Source organism: Anarrhichthys ocellatus, unplaced genomic scaffold, assembly GCF_004355925.1.
Source record: "Anarrhichthys ocellatus isolate YVR2014 unplaced genomic scaffold, GSC_Weel_1.0 scaffold15, whole genome shotgun sequence".
Lineage (NCBI taxonomy): Eukaryota > Metazoa > Chordata > Actinopteri > Perciformes > Anarhichadidae > Anarrhichthys > Anarrhichthys ocellatus.
Window position 1 is genome coordinate 3,111,714 of NW_022280045.1, and position 13,902 is coordinate 3,125,615.

Sequence of the window (13,902 nt, forward strand, 5' to 3'; positions counted from 1 at the left end):
GTGTGTGTGTGTGTGTGTGTGTGTGTGTGTGTGTGTGTGTGTGTGTTGTTTTTTACAGAGGAGATCCTGCAGACACACATAGCCCACTGGTGGTCTCCAGACGGGCTGCGTCTGGCATACATGACCATCAATGACACACTGGTGCCAAATATGGAAGTTCCCTTCTTCACAGGAATGCCGTACCCTGCCACCTTGGAGTATCGCTACCCAAAGGCAAGTCTACGGCCACGACCTCACACCTGTCCTTAGGCTGAGCAAATGTAACGTGGTTAAAGGCAACGTCTGCTGCACAGTAAAAACGATTTTCTATCTATCTATAAAATCTTCCGGATCATTCAGCAGACAGAATATTATATAAATTCCTCCAGGACAAGGCCAAGTGTGTTTAAATGACTTTGATATATAACTTGTTTAACTCTGAAGACAACAGGAAGCGAACTTCTCACCGTCTTTAGCTGAAATCCAGTCTGACCTATCTCGTTTCTCCTTGGCCCCTCGCAGGCTGGGGAAGAAAACCCAGTAGTTCACCTGTCGGTGGTGAGCCTCAACGGTCCCCTGCACACCGTGGTGATGAAGAAACCTGATGACCCCCGGATAGGGTGAGTGACAGCTCAGCGATGTTTGAAGTAACAATCACCAGAGATAGCCCTGGAGTATTTTCTTAAGGCAACCCAGACAGCGGTTGTCAGTTGTGGTGATGCATTCTCACTTTCTGGTTTTCCAGGAGGGAATATTACATCACTATGGTGAAATGGGCCACCAGCACAAAAGTGGCTGTCAACTGGCTGAACAGAGGCCAGAACAACTCTATCCTGACACTGTGTGAGGCTACAACTGGAGTCTGCATTAAGGTGAAATGTTCGGCAAATCTTTCTGCGACAGTGTGAAATCTGCTCTGTGTTTAGTTTGTGTGAAGGATAAATCTGGTGATGTTTTTCGTCAACAAATCCACGAAAAAGACCAGAAAACCAACAATGATTTTAAACCTACTAACAAGTGTTGCCTGTGCAGCTAAAGCCTGACATAGCTTATTCCTTTGTACCTCAGACATCTATTGTTGTCCAAACACTATTAAAAACACAGCAATGAGCCACTGCAGTGGACCGACTTGTTCCCTTATTATTATGAAGATGGGCACTGTAGTTTATTTGAAGTCAATCCCTCGTAAACAACTCTGCTGCTGCAAATACTCACTAGCTCACCGAATCAGCAGAAAATAGTCCCAAACAAATACACAATTTAGTCCAGTTTGGGTAATCTTTGCTGAAAACTACACAGCTTAGCTGTGTTAAGAAATGATTTAGATTTTCTGTTAGTACATTTTCAATACTAGTTTTAAAAGGAAATGTTCAATCTTTTAGTAAATACTCCTATTCAGAGTATATAAATAGTCCGGCTCATAACCTCCTCCAATTGTTGTTTTTACATTTTACATTCTTTTTTTGTATGGATTGAACAAAGAAGATACACTGTGTTAAATAGTGAGATTTAGAGGCGCTGGCAGGCAGGTTGTGTTACCATTCAACAGAGTGAGAGTGGTATTAATCTTCTCATCTAACTCTTCGCGAGAAAGCGTATTTCACAAAATGTAAATCTTTTGCTTTTAAGATTTCATCTCTACTGTAATGAATGGGCTGAATGCCACAGACAAGTTAAGGATGTCGGAAAGGACAAAGAGACAAACTGACTCACTGTTATCTCCAGACTTATCTTAGATTCAGAATTGTATTTAAAATCATGCTTGTTTTTTCAGAAACATGAGGATGAGAGTGAGAGCTGGTTGCACAGACAGGTGCGTGAGGAAAACGCTGCTTCCCTGCTGTTGTTTCGTGTAGTTCTTACTTTGTATGTCTGAGCTTAAGCAAGTCAATAACAGGAAAATATAAAACCCTGCAGGCAGAGACGTGTGCAGATGTGTTTGTCTCCTCTCTGCAGAATGAAGCGCCGCTCTTTTCCCATGACGGACACAAGTTCTTCTTCACCAGAGCAATCCCTCAGGGTGGGAAAGGAAAGTTTTTCCACATCTCTATGTCCACCTCTTTGGTAAGCAATTGCAGAATTACCCTTGTGATATTAGTTTGACGGTTTGGTACAGTGTGTTTAATGTTTATGGGCCTTTACTTTCCTCCAGCCTAACACTAGCACAGACATACTTCAGTCCTTGACCTCTGGAGACTGGGACGTCACCAGGATCCTGGCCTACAATCATGAAAGGAACCTCATGTAAGACATTTTGATGCTTTTTTTTTTTTTTTTTTCTTAACAGCCGGTGCTGCAAATTGGTGGTTATTCTGTAGTTTGATGGTAATGTTTGGATGTTTTCCAGATACTTTCAGAGCACAGAGGACGACCCCAAGCGACGGCACTTGTACAGGTAGGATTTTCTTACACGTTTACGAGTACTTCTGTGTCTTCTGCAAGGTACACCATGATACTCAATCCCTGCTGTCCCACAGTGCCGACACGATCCCTCCGTTCAACCGCTGCTGCCTGTCTTGTGAGTTCAAGTGTGGCTATGTGGACGTTTCATTCAGCCACAACATGCAGTACTACTTACTCAACTGTAAAGGTGAGTGTCTTTGACCTCGAGTCAAATCTGTCTTTATAGCAGTGGAGAGCATTTGACATGACGGCACTCCTGAGAAAGAACGTCTTCACGGGCAGCCGGAAAGCCGCATTCAGTAGAAAGCGAAACTGAATTAGCGCTCCATGTCAGGTTGAGAGCTTCTATCAAACTGGACATTAGCAGATAACCTCAAGCCACTGCTGGATCCCTCTGATTAGCCACAGAAATAACGTATCGTGTGACTGGACGCCAAGAGTCATGTGAGCACTACTGAGCTGCTCACAGAGAGCGTTTTTCTTTCTGCTTTTACCATTTGTCATATGAAAATGCATTGTGTTTGTTGTTACTAGATATTCATTGTGCACCTCTGCAACTCTCTGTCATTGTTGGTTTTTTTTGCCCTTTGTGGCTTCATCGCAGGGGCAAAACATCATGGTTTCTATGGAGGCGGATTTGTTTAGAAGGCTCGCCCCAGAGAGGGAAAGTGCCCGTGGCTTTCGACATTAATTGGATCTTTGGGGAGCAGCTCCATTGTGAAATAATAAGCTACTTTCTCATGGGACAGAAGTAGATTATTAACTGCAGAGCTGACTAAGAGGGCTGTTGTTGGCTGAAGTCTGTTTCAGACGAGACAGGGAGATGTTTCCTTTGCAGAAAAGGATCGGGTTTCAGAGGCTTGATTAGAGGCCTTTGAGCCTTTATTATTATTATTATTATTGCATTCCTGTTAACTGATTTCCCCTGAATTGTTCTGTGTAGGTCCAGATATACCGAGTGTGGCTATCTATAGCACCGAAGACAAACAGAGTGAGTGTCGCCTGGGCGGCGTTGCCCTCCTACTTCACCGTGTTCAACAAGCTGCACGGAATGATATGAACACGTTTCCAATGATGAACAGATTTGTCGTTGAGAGATTTTAACAAAGGGCCTGTTTGATCTGCTTCACTGCAGAGGTGTTTGACGTGGAGACAAACGAAAGGGTCAACAACACGTACAACAATCTGCAGATGCCCAGAGTGGAGTACGAGACCATCACCATAGACGACTACAGTATGTGCTCTTGTTAAATAATCAACCACACAATTACCTATGTGTACATCACAGCCAGCCGTCTTGTATCGTAAGATTCCCATTAACCTTGTCCTATCTGTCGTAGCTCTGACAATGCAGATTCTGAAGCCAGCTGGATTTGTAAATACAGCCCATTACCCCCTACTGCTGCTGGTGTAAGTATGAATGTATATAATTGTGCATAGAATATTGTCAACAGTTAAATGCAGCAACTAACAATTACTTTCATATGTGTTTTAAATACTACAGCAGTTCAGTATTGCACTCACCTAAATTTGGGGGACTCAGAATTCAAAAGTTTGGATATCCTGACTTCCCTCATATGGGTTTTTGATTGTTTGCTCTATGAAACCCTGAAAAATAGTGAAATTTGTCGTTATTCCTCAGGGCTCATGGTGAATTTGTCAAATTGCTTATGTTGTCCAAAACCTCAAGATATTCACTATTCAGTACAAAATTATATTTAAAAAAAAGGAAGAAGAACAGCCACGACTCGCATTTGAGCAGCTACAAATGGCAAATGTTTAACATTTTTGTTCAAGAAACTAACGCCACAATAGAATGCTATAATCTTAGTACATTGCTTGTTCCTGTTCGTAATGAGCCACATGCCAGGCGTGTGGTGTTGCTGCTTGCAGCTTTCTTAAGAACCACTCATTCAAACAACTTCGTACTTCTGTTCAACATCTGTCTTGTACTGAATCGAACGCCAGTGAGCGGGCTGTACTGTACCAATCCCGACGTTTGGCGCTGTAAGAGACGGGGCTCTTTTCGTTTCTCAGTTTGTATATCCCTGATTCCATTCCTCACTTTCTCTCCTCGCGTCATAGTACCTCCCACCTGAGATGCCAACACATGAGGCAAGGAAGAGGCACGAGGAGAGAGGAGTCGAGGAATTAGGGATGAAACTAATTGAAACATACGTGCTTCGGAGCTGTCGTTTTTAAAGTGATATAAATTAAATGTGACGTATGGGAAAGCTGCATCATCATTCCTCACAGCTGCTGTGTAAAATATTCCTTTGGTCTTATTTGTAAATGTTCCATTTTGATGTTAAACCTTCTTTTGTCCAGTTGTGATTCCAACAATGCTGAACTAAAAGATGTGCCTTCCTCTTAACAAGATTCTCATTTAATATTAATCTCTGAGAAATTTGTCAGTCCTCAAAATGATCAACATGTGCTGTGGTTTTGGTACAGGGACGGTACGCCTGGCGGGCAGATGGTGTCGGAGCAATTCCGGGTAGACTGGGCCACGGCTCTGGTCAGCAGCTTCAGCACCATTGTCATCCGCTTCGATGGCCACGGCAGTGGCTTCCAGGGCACCAACCTTCTGCACAAAGTTAAGGGGATACTGGGAAGACAAGAGGAGAAGGACCAGCTGGAGGCACTCGGGTCAGACTTCTGCTTTAAGTGTAGGCACGAGGAGGCATTTGTGGTGTTACAGCCCTAAAACACTTCTTTTTCTTTCATTTTTAGGTTTATATCCAAAGTTCCTTATATTGATAACAGTCGAATGGGAGTTTATGGAAAGGTAAGGAGAACATGCTCAAAAAGGATCTTGAGAATTAATTGTAATTGTGTTGATACAGCAACTGCCTCACATGGAGATCATTATCATGAAGTAGAATTAATCAGACTTCTTTATGCGTTTCTGTGTCTCCTCTGCCTTTGTTCAGGCCTATGGAGGATATTTAGCCACGATGCTTCTGCGCTCTGAGGAGTTTCCCCAACTTAAATGTGGAACAGCAGTCTCCCCCATCACAGATTTCGAGCTATATGGTATACCCTTCCACATATTTTTCTTCTATGGATGTGTTCAAAGGAAATGCTCCGATCTTTCTGACTTTTTTTCCCCTATTTCCAAATGGCAGCATCTGCATTTTCAGAGCGATACCTCGGCTCAAAGACAGACTCACGAGTATATACGGTAAAGTTTGAATGTTTCCGTCTCTTTTTCCAAATCACACACCGAGATGTTTAGCTGAAGTGTACAGAGATGGACTCCAGCGTCGTTATATGAGGTGGATTTTCCTCTCTCTTTCCTTCAGACGGCCAATTTAGCACACAGACCTGGTCAGCTTCTGCAGAAGCAGTACTTGATAATTCACCCGACTGCTGACGGTAAAAGATGTGTTTTCTGTATTACGTCTCAATACCGCAGTGAGTGAAACGCAATTTCACTGTGATTACACGCTAATGTGTTGTCTCCAATTGTATATTCTCCACTATCACAGAAAAGGTTCACTTCCAGCATACAGCCAAATTTATCAATCATCTAATCAGCGAGAAGGCCAATTACACTCTACAGGTGAGTTTCTGAAATAAGCGCTCGACCTGGTAAATATACCTGCGTATAACTGTCATTATTTGATTTGAACCTATTTGTGAACGTAAGATCGCCTGTTTGCACAGAACAAGGACTCTAGATTTAAGTTTGGTAAGGAGGAAAAATTAAAACAACCAAAAATAGTTGTAAGTGTAGTTTGCAAAACAGCCATGGTTTATGTTAGACTTTTTTTTATGGCCAATATGGCGGTTATTATTCCAGAATTACCACCATATAGAACAACTGCCTGACATATAGCCTACATTTAAACATCAACAACACAAAAAAAAGCAAATGCTTTGATCCACACATGTATTTTATTGAGTTATTTTTCGACATACTATAGTATGACTTTTTCATTACCTACTAAACCATGACATTTTTCATGGCATATTATACTATGAGTAAGGATTTAATTTTTTATAGCATGCTATACTATGACTAACATTTTGTCATGCCATACTATAGTGTCACCTAAATGCAGACCAGGTAGGCAGATAGTGCATTTAATGGAAGAATATCTTACAAACTGAGACTACAAAAAGGAGGCAGGTAGGTAGCAGGCGAACTAAAGGATAAAGATGATAAAGGAACCGACAACTAAAAGATAAAAACTATAAACGCACAAGAAACTAAACAGACATTTTTATGGTTTGCTTTACTGTGACATATGTTTGACAGTTTGATGACATACTATGACTTTTTACAATTTAGATAAATTGTTTCAGCTCCAGTCATAATGTTTTAATGTACATATGGCCATTTTTGTATCGTCAGGCATTTTCTCACATTTGATAAACGAAATGGTTCATCAATTAACAAAAAAAATACAAAAGATGAACTGCTAATGAATATTATTAGGTGCGGTGCAGCTCTATATAATTCCATTCCTGGATATCTATCCACAGATCTACCCGGATGAGGGACACTTCCTACACAGTGATGGGATACAGCAGCACCTGAGCCAATCCCTGGTCAACTTCTTCGAGGTGTGTTTCCGGGTGCCGGAGATACTGACAGAAGAGCAGCCAGACGAGGACAGCAGTTAAACACGCTCCTCTGAGCAAGCCCCCCGGCTATAGCACAATATGCATCAGATCCTTCTTACCCAATCAACCCACACCACGTTGCTGTCCAATCCGATTTGAGCTGCCCTGTGAAGCGCAGCACCTGCATGTGGCCCAAGGGACCCCAGCATACAGCCCTTCTCCTCACCTCGTGCTGGCTGCTGGTCAGAAAGTCTAAATAAATCTCAGATGTGAACAGTCACGTCTCTCTCTGCTATTGGAATATATGAACTAGTCCTCCCTCTAGTGGACAAATAGAGGATCAATATATCGGCCACTGATCAATGCGTCTCCATTCCAAACAAGGCACATTAATTGGGCACTTTGCGGCACAAAATACCCCTCGGGAAGATCAGTTCATTCTTTTGAGATTTAACTTCTGAAAGGCCACCGGTTTCTGATTACCTTGCCAACCAATTTACTGATTATTCTGTTCACGAGTATGATTACTGCTACTTTCTCAGAATGTCTCTGTTCAGTGTTGTGTCTTTGAGTGAATGTCTGGCTGCATCAGTCCGTGTAGTTGCTTTACAAAACAAGGGCACAATGTTTAACTTGCGTTGTACTACAAAAAGTGTCGATCCCTGAAATGGTATGGAATCGTATCTTCCGTCGTCATATCTCTGAATTGAATTCTTGTTCTTGGAGTCACTGTGCCTTACCGTGGGTGAAATGTTGGTGTTGGGGTCCGACATGACATTGGAAACGAGTGGATATGGATAGGCCTCGTCTGAACTGTGGACTCGAAACCAGATGATTTAATTTTCCTCAAGTAATGGCCAGTTATTTGAGAGGTAAGTTAAAATCCCAAGTTGTGGCACATTTGATCTCAAAACATGGAAAGAACTAAATACAAAATAATTGTACATCAACTTGAAATATGGTGTTTTCCTGAGAAAAAGTATTTAGTTTGCAAATAGTTATTTCACATTCTGGTGAGTTAACTACGCTGAATTTACATGATTTTGTTAATAACTTTGACTTGTATTTTAAATGGATTGATTCTCTCCCCATGTCACTTCTGTTAGTATTGTCAGTGGTTTCTAGTCAGCTGATGTACAAAGTGTATAAATCTTATATTGTTTAAGTCTTTATGTTGTATGTGTAACTTGTATATAAAGCATTTTGAAATGTATCTTTCGTTGGCTGTATTCTTTTACAATTCTGGTGCAATACAACACAATATATTATATCTCTTTCATGACTTATTTCAACATGCTCTACAATGAGACTTTAGAATGAATTACTTCAAATGACTTTTTTTGGACATGCTATACTATTACTTTTTCTGAAACATAATATGACTTATTTGCTACACTATGACTTTTCTATGACAGGCGATATACTGTGACCGTTTAGGAATCTTTCGATATGCTATAACTTTTCTGACCCTTTTTATTACATTTTTATAACGTTTTTTTGAAATGCTATATATGATTTTTTGTGAGCTAGTGTACTATGACTTTTTTCAACATGCTAAACTATGACTATTTTATGCGTATTTTCGACATGCTATAATAGGACTTTATTTGGCACAGTATACTGTGACTCATGTGTATATAGTATATATATACAGTATATGTATATATACTGTATATAGATGGAGGCGCATCTTCGATTGGTATGAATGAATGTTTGATGCCTTCACACTACATGTCCTTTAATCTACAGCTGACCTGTTATTATAACCAATGATATAACTATCGGTGAGGTTATGTCGACCTCACAACTTATATGTTGATTCACAATAAGAATGTGTATAAATAATCTTTATTATATAATGTCTTGTCCTGTCCTGTAAAGTGCATTTATCAGCTGTTTTTGATTCATTTTACATTTGCTGTCCTCTTGGCCGTTTATTTTTTTCTCTATGATTTCCCTTGAACCCGCTGTGTTCAGTTGTTAATGAATGTACGATGTGAAATCAAAGTACTCTAATGACTCCTGTTAGGATATCTCTGGATATGTGGTCTAAAGACTCACTTCACAGTGCCTCGGCTCTTTCCAGTGAAAGCTCCGGCGCGTGTCCCTTTCAGAAGCTTTGTAATCCAGCATTGATCAACAATGTTTTCAGAGTTTATAAAACCAATAAATCCAACAATGAGTGTCTTCAGGGATTGACCAAGAGTTGTTGTCATCAGGCGCGAGCTGAAAACGATTGAGCTCAGGATGTAGGCAATGATGCGTTGATTGGGTTCAGTCTTCTTCATCTGTGTGTTTATTGGCGGATTGCAAACCAACTGCAGGTGCACACCGTCAACTACTGTATCGGAGGAGCGTCAAGGTATTATATTATCTGATGACAGACAGAAAGCTGACACCATGTTTTCAGTTATATCTTCCCTTGCACCATTTAACCTGAACTGACTTTGTATATTATAACAATGTCTCCATTTATTGTCTGTATCCCATTCCTTCTGCCAAACGTTAATTATGGCAGTTGTAATTCATGATGTGGCCTCTCCTCTATGAAGCATAATCTACTGTAATCATTTTGTTGTCATGTACTCTAAGAGCCTTCTCTGTAAATGTATCTGCTTGTATATAATCATTAACACCCATCTAGTATCCTGTAGTTCTGCTGTTTGGTTAGCCACCTAAATAATGAGTAGAATATTGTGAGTGTAATAAATTATGTGCAGATTATCCTTTATGCATTTGATAAGACTGTGCGGCCGACATTTTAACAATGTATGTTGTTTGAAATTCGCATCGTACCAATATCCAGGTAGGACCATTTTAAAAACTTGATTGCAAGTTTTTTTAGAAGGTTCAAAAATTCAGACAAGAACAAGTGTTCAGTGTTAAAAAAAAAAACATTTCACACATGGCTCAAATTCAGCTGGTCCCTTTTGAGATCTACAAACTGAAGTCTAAACACAGGTTTCACAAATTGGATTGGACGAAATATTCTAATATCCAGGCTGCCGAAGATAATCAATCAACACGAATGGAATTAATCTGTCCCATCAGATTGAAGTGCCTCTAAAGTATTCAACCCCATGAAATGTTTACTGTTTTACAACATTGTATCAAAGTGAAATTTAAACATAAAATAGTGTCAAAAAAGCTACTTTGAATCTTTCAAATACTTATACTGATGTGATGCTTTTCTATAATGTGAACAAAATAAACACACATAACCATTTTCCATTGACAAAATTTATTTCCAGTGTTTCAGGAGTCTGTGCACACCCCTCTAACATTCAGAGGAACACAGCATCGTTACAACGGTCCAGCTCAATGAAGTGCTTCCTCATGCAGAGGACCTCTGTCCTCACAGAAGTACCAAACTGCCCACAACACCCACACAGGCCTCATGAGCGTCGTCATCATCATCATCATCATCATCATCATCATCTCACAATACTGTACTTTAATCTTGCAATCTGATGGAAATGAAAAAAGCAGCTAAAACATGGCATCGATATTTACATTTAAGTTACTTCTTTTTTTACAAGAAACATTTAAAATTCAAGTTCTGTTAAAATCAACAAAAAAAAAAATTAAAAACAGGAAAATAAAAAATAGAAAACATGTTAAGACCAGAGTGGAATGCCTAAGGAATGGAAGCTCGGCATTTTGTTATGTAACCTCTAGAATGACCGAGTCCACAATAAAAATGTCATTCACAGTAACATCTTCGTGTATCTCAACAAAGACAATATGGCACCCTTAACAATTCATTGAGAGGCACTTCCTATTGTGAAAAACATGATCTTCTGATTCGAATACCCATTTTCTTCTTCTTCCTCTTCACACTTTTTATTCCTCTTTGCAATCTACTGTCAGCCACTGCCAGATGTGTGAACCACAAACACTTAAACACAGCATGACATTTGCATTAGAGGGATGTTGTTCTCTGCTCTTTAACCACGTAACTGGGATGAATACAAACTCCTTTTTTTTAATTTTTTTTTTTTAAATTGCATAAATCCAGTGTCTCCTCGTCCCCTTTGTACCTTTGGAAAGGCCCCTTTGACAGCAGAGAGCTCGTAGGTAGTTCTCACATACACGCACGCACGCACACGCACACACACACACACACACACACACACACACACAGCCTGTACCAAAACCACAATTCGAGTACACCAAAAAATAGGGGTATGTACACTTTAGAGTGAAACACAAGCATCTAAAGCTTTTAGTCAGTATTACAGCAAGCATGTCTGTACATTCTTCATTTGGTTACTGAGAGACTCACTGACTTTGAACATCGTAACTTTCTTGACACAAAAATAGTTCCTCTGCAATACTAAAATCTTCTCACTACTTCCTATTCTTTTCTAGGTCAGTTCATCCTTAAAGCCACTTCGCTAAACTTTTAAAACAATCTCGACTCGAGTGTCACCGTTCCCACTTTCTTGCACAGACTTCACACGCTCATCGTTTCATGAGCGACAGGTCCTCTGAATCTTCCGCATAACGGGGGTGAGAGATATCCTCCTGCTGCGCCGTCCCAAAGTCATTTGTCATAAAAAAAAAGAGAAATAATTAAAAAAAGAAAGGTATAAACACCATTTTACTTTCATGCCTTGTACGTGAGCAAGATCAAGGATTCCTGTGTGCAGTAATTCTCTTTTCGGAAGCACACACAGACACACACACACACACCAGTTACGGACCCACACACACTCCAGCCAATTTTGTACAACATGCTCATTCACTGACATTGGTCGCCCAACAGACATTATAACTGACAGACTCCCAAGTACGAGAAAGCAGAAAAGTGTTGCACACTCGAGACTCCCGAGTACGTACACAGCTCACAGACGGAGAACATACACAGTCACACGTGTCCGACACCTCTCACAGGTACTGGTAGAAGCGCGAATGGACCACCTGGGAATTAGTGAGTTTATGAGGGTGAGCGGTGGCCGACAGGCTCAGATTTTTACTCGGGGGGACATCTCCGTTCAACACATCGGCGGAGCGGTGTGGGAGTTCAGAAGAGGACGACGCTCCGAGGTTCTGGGGGCTTGCGCTGCACAGCCCCTCCTGCTGTTCAGAGAGGTCCAGGCTGACCTCGGGATTGCTGGTGCGGTGGCGCTCACGGACAATCCAGTCCCTAATGGAAAAGTCTTGAGAGCTGCACTTAGGCTTCAGCTGGTCCACAGCTGACAGCTCTGAGCGAGAGCCTGAGCCGATGCCAACATGCTGCGACCAGTCTCCCAAAACGGACAGCTCTGCAAAGTCCCTCTGACCGCCCATGGTGTGTCTGCGTCGGATGTTCTTCTTCTTGCTGCGGCCCTCCGGGGACCGGCTCCTCTGGCTGCCCACGCCAAACATGTCGTCGACAGACGTTCGCAGGCGCACCTTCAGTCTGTCGGTGATCTTGAGCTTCCATGCGGGCTCTGCCTTGTCTAATTCGCTGCGGGACGAGGAGCTGAGGCTGCCCGTGGAGCAAACTTTGACCGACCCCAACACACACGACAGTCTGTTGGAATCTTTATCGCACCAAGCGCCATCCAGTGAAGACTCGCTGACGGTTTTCTGTTGAGCAGCTTTCTTCCTGGAGAGGGTGTCGCACTCGATAAGTCTGTGGGTAGGGAGGGGTCGAGGAGCTTCTCGCTGCTCCGCTTTGCCGACTGTAAACACCGACAGGTCGCTCTCACTGTCCGTCTCCATCGGTCGTCCCTCGCTGACGAGCTCGCTTCTCTCGTCGTCCGCGTCGTCTCCGCCCCTGCTCTCCGCCACGGACTGCACCTCGGGACTGAGGGTGCTGAGTTCAGCTCCGGTCAGGAACGTCATGGAGGAGGTGGTGGAGTAGTCGGAGGTGATGGAGCAGACCTCCGCTCCCAGCCCGCTGGGGCAGGCTTCTGGACCCAGTGCCGCCGCCTTGCCTCGCCTCACTCTGGGCACCGACGCCTGGGAGCTGGTGCTGTTCATCGTGCCGAGGTCAGACACCGTGTCGTCGTAGTTGGAAGGCGGGTCCGACAGGGAGGACTGGTGAGCCATCGGCATGCGGTAGCTGAGGTCCGGGGAGTGGGTGGGCGAGGCGTAGGGGGAGCCACTTTGGAGGGTGGAGGAGATGTGTTCTGGAGGCAGGGAGGGAGAGGGCTGCGATATCAGGCTGCACGAGAGAGACTCTTTCCTCTTGGGTTTGTCAGGCAGTTCCTCTGAGCCGTTCCTGCGCTTGTGTCTCTCACCGGTTTCATCCGTCTCCCCCTCGTCCTCGGTCCGGCTGTCCGGGGACCACATGGGCTGCAGCTGGCTCTCCCCAGCGAGCTCCTTCTTGGGGAACACAGCGTCCAGGTCGTCGTCTGAACTGCTCAGGTGAGCTTTGTCCTTGGGCTTCTTACGTTTGCGGCTGGCGAAGAAGGAGGAGCGCAGCATCTCTTTGCTACACTGATCCTTCCCTGACCCCCACAAGCCCTGCTGATAGAGAAACAAGACTCATCAAAACACAACTCAGGGATATTAAAAAAAACGCAAAGAAAAGAGAATGAATCAAATAAGAGGAAGACATTACCTTTGATTTGGAGGAGTCACTACATGCTGAATCTGTATCAAAGAGAAGAGAGCCATTAGAAAAAGCCTGCCAATGCTCTGACTTACTAAAAAACAGTGAACAAGATAAAGAGAGAGGGCAGATTAAAGGTTTGTTCAGAGAGAACGTGACAGAGACGGTGAGGACAATGACAGCAGCTGAATGAAAGCAGACGACACACTTTCGGCTCAGAGAGAGAGAGAGAGACGGGAGGACGAGTAACCACACAAAGCAGTATATGGATATGTGGATAAAGCGGCAGAAGAGCTCTGAGATGAGGGGTGAGAAGAAGGAGTGAGGACCCAGCGGTAAACCAAGACACAAAAAGCAGCTCATGCCCATGTATCGATGGAACGACGGCACATCACGGACAAACA

General features: G+C 42.8%; 2 protein-coding genes across 10 annotated transcripts in view; one reads left to right on the forward strand and one right to left on the reverse strand.

Moving 5' to 3' along the window:
* LOC116387421 (dipeptidyl aminopeptidase-like protein 6) overlaps nt 1-8,418 on the forward strand; it is a 72,086-nt gene extending 63,668 nt beyond the window's left edge. For all 3 annotated transcript variants that reach the window (XM_031854477.1, XM_031854475.1, XM_031854476.1), the window contains 18 exons: nt 59-213; nt 502-599; nt 725-851; nt 1,754-1,792; nt 1,936-2,043; nt 2,132-2,223; nt 2,327-2,374; nt 2,457-2,569; nt 3,326-3,373; nt 3,518-3,616; nt 3,723-3,792; nt 4,837-5,031; nt 5,116-5,170; nt 5,316-5,418; nt 5,511-5,566; nt 5,688-5,760; nt 5,874-5,947; nt 6,874-8,418. In XM_031854477.1, coding sequence (XP_031710337.1) covers nt 59-213; nt 502-599; nt 725-851; nt 1,754-1,792; nt 1,936-2,043; nt 2,132-2,223; nt 2,327-2,374; nt 2,457-2,569; nt 3,326-3,373; nt 3,518-3,616; nt 3,723-3,792; nt 4,837-5,031; nt 5,116-5,170; nt 5,316-5,418; nt 5,511-5,566; nt 5,688-5,760; nt 5,874-5,947; nt 6,874-7,014 — 1,694 coding nt within the window. In that variant the 3' untranslated portion in view covers nt 7,015-8,418. The remainder of the gene's footprint in view (nt 1-58; nt 214-501; nt 600-724; nt 852-1,753; nt 1,793-1,935; nt 2,044-2,131; nt 2,224-2,326; nt 2,375-2,456; nt 2,570-3,325; nt 3,374-3,517; nt 3,617-3,722; nt 3,793-4,836; nt 5,032-5,115; nt 5,171-5,315; nt 5,419-5,510; nt 5,567-5,687; nt 5,761-5,873; nt 5,948-6,873) is intronic.
* A 1,760-nt stretch (nt 8,419-10,178) lies between these two features.
* arhgap21b (Rho GTPase activating protein 21b) overlaps nt 10,179-13,902 on the reverse strand; it is a 32,921-nt gene continuing 29,197 nt past the window's right edge. For 6 of the 7 annotated variants that reach the window (XM_031854603.1, XM_031854604.1, XM_031854606.1 and 3 more), the window contains 2 exons: nt 13,508-13,539; nt 10,179-13,413 (listed from right to left, as the gene is read on the reverse strand). In XM_031854603.1, the coding sequence (XP_031710463.1) occupies nt 11,845-13,413; nt 13,508-13,539 (1,601 nt within the window). In that variant the 3' untranslated portion in view covers nt 10,179-11,844. The remainder of the gene's footprint in view (nt 13,414-13,507; nt 13,540-13,902) is intronic. The other variant, XM_031854605.1, reaches the window with a different exon arrangement.